General features: G+C 69.7%; 2 protein-coding genes across 11 annotated transcripts in view; one reads left to right on the forward strand and one right to left on the reverse strand.

Annotated features, from left to right (window-relative positions):
- Positions 1-3,221, forward strand: part of LSP1 (lymphocyte specific protein 1) — a 37,491-nt gene extending 34,270 nt beyond the window's left edge. For all 10 annotated transcript variants that reach the window (XM_043452761.1, XM_043452757.1, XM_043452762.1 and 7 more), the window contains exon 11: positions 2,812-3,221. The gene's annotated coding sequence lies outside the window, so the exon portion shown is untranslated. The remainder of the gene's footprint in view (positions 1-2,811) is intronic.
- Positions 322-5,578, reverse strand: LOC122430763 (proline-rich protein 33-like). The gene is made up of 2 exons (XM_043451580.1): positions 5,447-5,578; positions 322-1,869 (listed from the first exon to the last, which is right to left on the reverse strand). The coding sequence occupies exon 2, from the start codon at positions 1,858-1,860 to the stop codon at positions 322-324; it is 1,539 nt and encodes a 512-aa protein (XP_043307515.1). The 5' UTR covers positions 1,861-1,869; positions 5,447-5,578.
- Between the last annotated feature and the right edge of the window lie 422 nt (positions 5,579-6,000).

Raw genomic sequence — 6,000 nt, forward strand, 5'->3', positions numbered from 1 at the left:
GCCCCGTGCAGACGCCCAGGTTGGCCCTGCCCTGTGAGGCTACTCAGACAACCCTGACCTCAAGGCGGCCTCCTGAACTGTCTGCCTCCCCAGAGGTTCACCCCAAAGCCCCCACACTCAGACCTCTCTCTGCCCCTCCGCACCGTCCAAACCCGCCTCCTGGCTACCCGCTTCTTCCCGCCGTGCTGCTTCCTGCTCCCGTCTGCCCCAGCGCCCCTCCAGACCCCAGGCCGCCAGGCTCCCCTCTTGAACTGTTTCAGTTTCCCAGCTGGACACTCAGCCCCTCTCGTCCACCCCACGGCCCTGGGGTCTCCCAGCCATTCAGTGGAGCCCCCAGCCGGCCGCCGTCCGGTTGAAGTTCTTGGGCTGGGGGTTCAGGACCAGGACCGGGGAGGTCACGGGAGGGGGTCGGGCGGCCACCTCCTGCAGCTTGCGGGCGTTGAAGCGAGGCCGATAAAGGAAAGGCAGGCGACTGAGGCCGGCCAGGGTGGGTGCCCCGGCTCCGGGCCCCGCCTGGCCGCCGCGGGACGCGGCCACCGACATGTGGTAGAGCACCGCATCCCACATCTTGGAGGCCCGGGAGGCGGGGGGCCGGGGCGCTGGGCTGGCGAGGGCGCTCCCGCCCTGGCCCACCTGCCCCGGGCTGGGCTCCGGCCCTGGGAACTGGGGCTCCTCCGACTCCTCCAGCAGCTGCTGCTTCAGGCGCGTCCAGCCGCTGAGCTGGGGCCTGGCTGCGGCTCTGGGGGCCAGGCAGGGCTGGGGGCCTGCCGACGGGGTCGGAGGTGAGGCGCCGCAGGGGCTGGAGGCTCTCTCGGCCTCAGCAGGGCCAGCCGCGGGGGGCTCCTCCAGGCGCCCAGCTTCGGGGGTCCCAGAGGCTGGCCTGAAAGGCGAGGGCCCCGGCGAGCGGTAGGTGGGGGCGACGGGCACCACCACCCGGGTGCCAGCCTCCCTGGGCACCGAGGCCTGCAGGCCAGGGGGAGGCCTGGGCACTGGGGATGCCGCAGGCCGGGGGCTGGCCGCCTGCGTCCCAGTGGGCAGTGGGCGGATGTGGGCCACAGGGATCAGGGGCTGAGCCCCAGGAGGGCGGGGGGCCGTGTACTGATCCTGGGGGGCTGCCGGGGGGGGCTCGGGGGTCCCGGCCTGTGGCGATGGCGCCAGCCGGACGTGCACTTGGCTGACGTGGCGGCCCCTCGCTGCAGGGGCCGAGACCTGGGCGAAGCCGCTGGGGCACCAGGCGAGCTCCGGGGCTGGGGCTGCGAGCTGGGGGCCCGTGGCCCTGAAGTGGGAAGCCAGGCTCCTGCGCTGGGCGAGGCTGAAGGAGAACGTGGACCTCTGTGTGGGGGAGGCCACGTGGTGGATGACAGGTGTTGGGGGGCAACGGGGCGTGGCAGCCACAGCCTGCAGGGCCTCAGCCGGACGCGGGGCCTCTATGGGACGTGGGGCCTCTGCTGGACGCAGGGCCTCGGTGGGACGCAGGGCTTCAGCCGGACACGGGGCCTCCATGGGACGCAGGGCCTCTGCTGGACGCGGGGCCTCTGCTGGACGCGGGGCCTCTGTGGGACGCAGGGCTTCAGCCGGATGCGGGGCCTCTGCTGGACGCGGGGCCTCTGTGGGACGTGGGCTCAGGGCCTCCTGGTCGTGGCTGGCCTCGCTCACAGGGGACAGGGAGGTGCGGAAAGCCCCGGGTTGGGCGGTGGGCCCACCCCCGCCCATCCTCTTCCGGGCAGCCTTCCTCAGCAGCTTCTGCAGGCGCAGGTTGTCTTTTCCCGGCTTGGGCAACAGAGGTGGTGGAGGTCCGGGGTGCCCCGGGCGACACGGCCCAGCCGTCCCAGGGGCCACGGAGGCGGCCGAGATGAGCATGGCTGCTCCCTGGGGTGGGAAGGAGGCGGCGGTGAGCCGAGCCCTCTGCCCGCAGGTCCCGTCCCTGAGGGGGGCACAAGGCCCCCTCGTCTGCAGGGGGGCCCCCAGGTGCTCTGCTCCCTGAGGCCAGGTGCACTCGGGGCAGGAATGTTCGCAGCATTGATCAAGGGGGTGGCCCCGACATCACCCCCAGACTAGAAGTGAGCCCACCGTGGCCCGAGGTGCCTGGTGGGAGGCAGCAGGAACCGGGCTGGGAGACCCACAGGCAGGCGCCAAGCGGGGGCACGTGCTGGGCCGGCCGCCCACAGAGGCAGGAGGGGCGGCCGCCCGCAAACGTGAGGGCCGCCTTGCCGTCGCCGGGCCAACCACAGGCGCGTCCGCTGCGAGCCGCGGCGAGGTGGCGGCCAGCGGCCAGGGAGGCAGGGGCAGCGTCCCGAGAGGTCGGCTGGCTGGGCGGAGGCGGGAGCAGCTCCCTCCGAGCTCCGGCTAAACGGGACGTTCCCACAGGCCTCCCGGCAGGCTGGTCCCGGCTAAGCCGCCCACCCCGCTTTGTGGGCGCCACGTGCTCGCAGGGACGTTGACGGATGGTGGCTGGGCAGAGCGGGGGCTGCGGGCTGGAAAGGAGGGAGGCCAGGGCTGTGGCCGTGGGGCCGCTCCATCAGGCAGGAGCTGGGGGGCCCAGGAGGGGGTCTGCTCCCGGCTGCTGCCCGCGACTGGAGGACCGGGACCTCCTCGGGAAGGGCGGGGTGCCCAGGCCAAGTCCCTCCACTCTGCGCCCTGAGCAGGGTCCAGGCGGCAGCGTCGGGAGCAGGCCTCCAGGCTGCAGGGGGACCAGGGAGGCTGCTCCTGGCGGCCGGAGGGGTTGGATGGAGCCGGGTGGCCCCCGGAGAGAGGCAGCGGCCCTCCTGGGACTGCGCCTGATGCCCCCCCCCACCTCCCCGTATGTTTCAGCTTTCCCAGGAGCAGGGCACAGGCCAGCAGCACGTCCTGCCTCCGAGTCTGCACGCCCAGGGGAGAACCTGGTCAGGTCCACCCTCCCGCCCCCCGAACCCGACCTTGCTGAAGAAGCTGCTTCTCACACCTGCTCTCGCCCCGCAACCCTGGCCGCTCTTGCTGCGGGGCCTGCCGACCTCGCCCTCCGACGTGGCGCTCACTGCCACCACAGTTCCGGGAGGAGAGGAACTCTGGCTGTTGGTTGGTAAAGGGACCCTCTCCAGAGAAGCCACAAGCTCCCAGGGAAGGCGCCGTCAGTGCTGGGAGCGGCCACGTGCCGGAGTCTCCAGGTCAAGAGCCACAACCCCTGCCCTGCCCGCACTGTCCCCCCGCCCCCCGCTGTCCAGTAAAGCTCCCATGTGTCTCCACGTGCTGGCTCTCTGGGGCTCGCTGACGGGGCAGGGACGAAGCGCGGGGGTCTGGAAGGGCCGTCGGCCCTGCCCAGTGGTAGGGTCCGAGCCTCTGCAGGTCCTGTCCTGCCCAGTGGCCTTCTGCGCGTGAGTCTCTGGGCTCTGAGGGGCGTGGTGGCCACAGTCAGGGTGCACACGGGCTCAGTCCTCCTCTGGGACATCTGTGGCACTCGCCCCGCAAAGTCTGCAGCCCCCGAGACTGTGTACACGTCGCTCTGTGCCCCTAAGCTGTGCGTTCTCTGAGGACGAGACCTTCCTTAGGGTCATCCTCATCCTGGTACCCAGGAGATTTGGTGGATGTGTGGATGATGGATGATGGATGATGGACGGAGGGTTAAGATCCATGGATAGATGGAGGGATGGATGGATAGGTGGATGGAGGGATGGAGGAAGGAATGGTTGGAAGGAGGGTTAAGGCTGATGGACAGATGGAGGGAAGGGGAAGGGAGGGAGAGGTAGGTGGATGGATGAGGGGATAAGGTTTGTGGACAGATGGATAGGAGGAGGGAGGGAGAATGGACGGAGGGAGGGAGGAAGGTATAAATGGATAGATGGATAAAGGGATGGATGGATGGATAGATGGGTGGAGGGATGGATGGATGGATGAAGAGATGGAGGGATGGATGGAGGGATGGATGGATGGATGGATGGGGAGGGAGGGAGAGGTAGGTCGATGGATGAATGGATGGAGGGAGGAATGGATGGGTGGATGGGGAGGGAGGGACGGATGGCTAGGCAGATGGATGGATGGATGGATGGATGGAGGGACAAGGTTGATGGACAGATGGATAGAAGGAGGGAGGGATGGGTAGGCGGATGGACTGGTGTGGAAACAGCAAGAGAGGTGAGGCCCCCTTGGGTGACAGATTTGCACCACGTGCACGGACAGGCCTGTGGCAGGGGCAGGCTGGGGCTGTCCTTCCGGCCCATGTGCGCCCCCCCGGCCTGCGACCCCCTGCACTGCGGGGCCCTGCTGCCCTCCATGTCAGGGGAGCCCCTTTGATGAGCAGGCCCCCGGGTCCTTTGGTACCCCAGGCCTGGGTCTGCTCAGAGCCCGCTTTCTGAGGCGTCCTGAAGGGGAGCAGGAGTACGGGCGGGCCGGGGGTGCTGGAGCCTGGGCACGGCACACACGGTCTGTCGCCCGCGGCCCCTCCACGGGGGCGTCCAGGGCTGTGCCCGCCAGCTGGGGGCATCTCCTAGGGAAGGAGGGCTTCTTGTCCACCGACCGGATGGGACATTAGCTGAGGGCCACAGGCAGAGGCAGCCCCTGGGCCTCTGGGCAGCGAGCGGAGCCCCGAGGGCCGAGGGGTGGATGGGGCCGGGCAAGAGAAGCAGCCGGTCACTCAGCCCGCACCCAGCCCAGCCCCTCTCGGGGTCCTGGCCTCGGGGACAGGACTCCAGGGCCTGTTTCCTCTGCTGCGGCAGCATTAAGTCCCCGCCTTACAGAACCTGGGGTCAGGGCCTGCCCACCACAGAGGTCGAGAGGCTCGGGGGCCACTGCCTGGGCTCTGGCGCTCTGCCCTCCGTCTTGACTGCCTCAGTGCCCCCCACCCCCAGGCAGCCCCTGATCCCCAGCTACGGGCGCAGATGCCAGCCCCACACAGCGCAAACCAGCGACCCACTGTGGAGCCCGCAGAAGTGCTCAGGGTGTGTGGGGGTGGCCACCCAGGCTGGGACGAGCTCACCCCACAGTGCTGCGTCAGCGGCTTCTATCTGGGGCCTGGCAGAGCCTGAGCCCGCAGGCTGGGCCGACTGGGAGCTCAGACCAGTGCTGGAGTGGGCGCCCAGGTCAGCTCAGGGCTGCCAGGCGCAGTTCAAGGTCTCTGGGCCCTGCCACCCCCAACCATGCACACGCGGGGGCCCCTGCCCTCCCCCGTCCCCTGGGCGTCAACCCTGCAGGAACCTGAGGGGGCGCCCCCCCCCCCACCACAGCCTCCTCCTGCTCCGTGGCTCAGCTCAGCTTTGTAGGCTTGAGAAGCCCACCCCAGCCCACCGCACTCTGTCCCCAGGCCAAGGCCCTGCCCCGTCAGCCCTCAAACTCTTCCTGGGGCTCAGGTCATTCCCTTGCTGCAGCCTCGGGCTGGGCCGCCCGGTCCGTGCCTCCAGCCCAGATCCCCAGGCCCGGGGGGACCCAGCCCTGCCCCCTGCTCCCAGCCCAGGCCGGCACACGGGGTGTGGATTACCTGTCGCAGGCCCCGGGCAGCCGGCAGCCGGTCCAGCAGCACCCGCTCGACGCCGTCCTGCTGAACCCCGGGCCTGGCGCCCCGAGAGGGAGGTTGCCGATACCCAAAATAAAACCTGCCGCATCCCTCTGACCTCAGCGCCCGCTCTCTGGCAATGCCCGCTCATGGGCGCGCTCCTGCCAGGGCCAAGGCCGCTGAGCGGACAGCCACCCTCCTCTGCTGGCCGAGCAGGGTCACTGCAGGGCCAAGGAGTGCCCCCCTGTGGGTAAAGATGCCCCAGGCCTGGGCGAGGTGTGGCCGGCTGCTCCGGGCACTGGCGGCCGGTGGGGCTGGACGCACGTGAGCCCCTACTGTGCTCCCCCAGAGTCTCCCTGCATCTGTGTACGGGGGGACGTGGTCACTGTCAGCAGAGCACGGGGTGCCTGCCTGAGAAGGGCCGTCAGCTCCCACCATGGGGAGCAGACGGGGCAGGGGGTCCACAGGAGGAGCCCGGGGCTCTCATGCGGATGTGTCTTTACGGCTGAGCCCACTGGACATAGAGTTGGTCAGGTTAT

The sequence above is a fragment of the Cervus canadensis genome, chromosome 29 (assembly GCF_019320065.1).
Source record: "Cervus canadensis isolate Bull #8, Minnesota chromosome 29, ASM1932006v1, whole genome shotgun sequence".
In the NCBI taxonomy this organism is placed as follows: domain Eukaryota; kingdom Metazoa; phylum Chordata; class Mammalia; order Artiodactyla; family Cervidae; genus Cervus; species Cervus canadensis.

Coding starts and splice junctions, on each gene's coding strand:
- LOC122430763 (XM_043451580.1), bottom strand. CDS start 1,860: ATGCTCATCTCGGCCGCCTCCGTGGCCCCTGGGACGGCTGGGCCGTGT.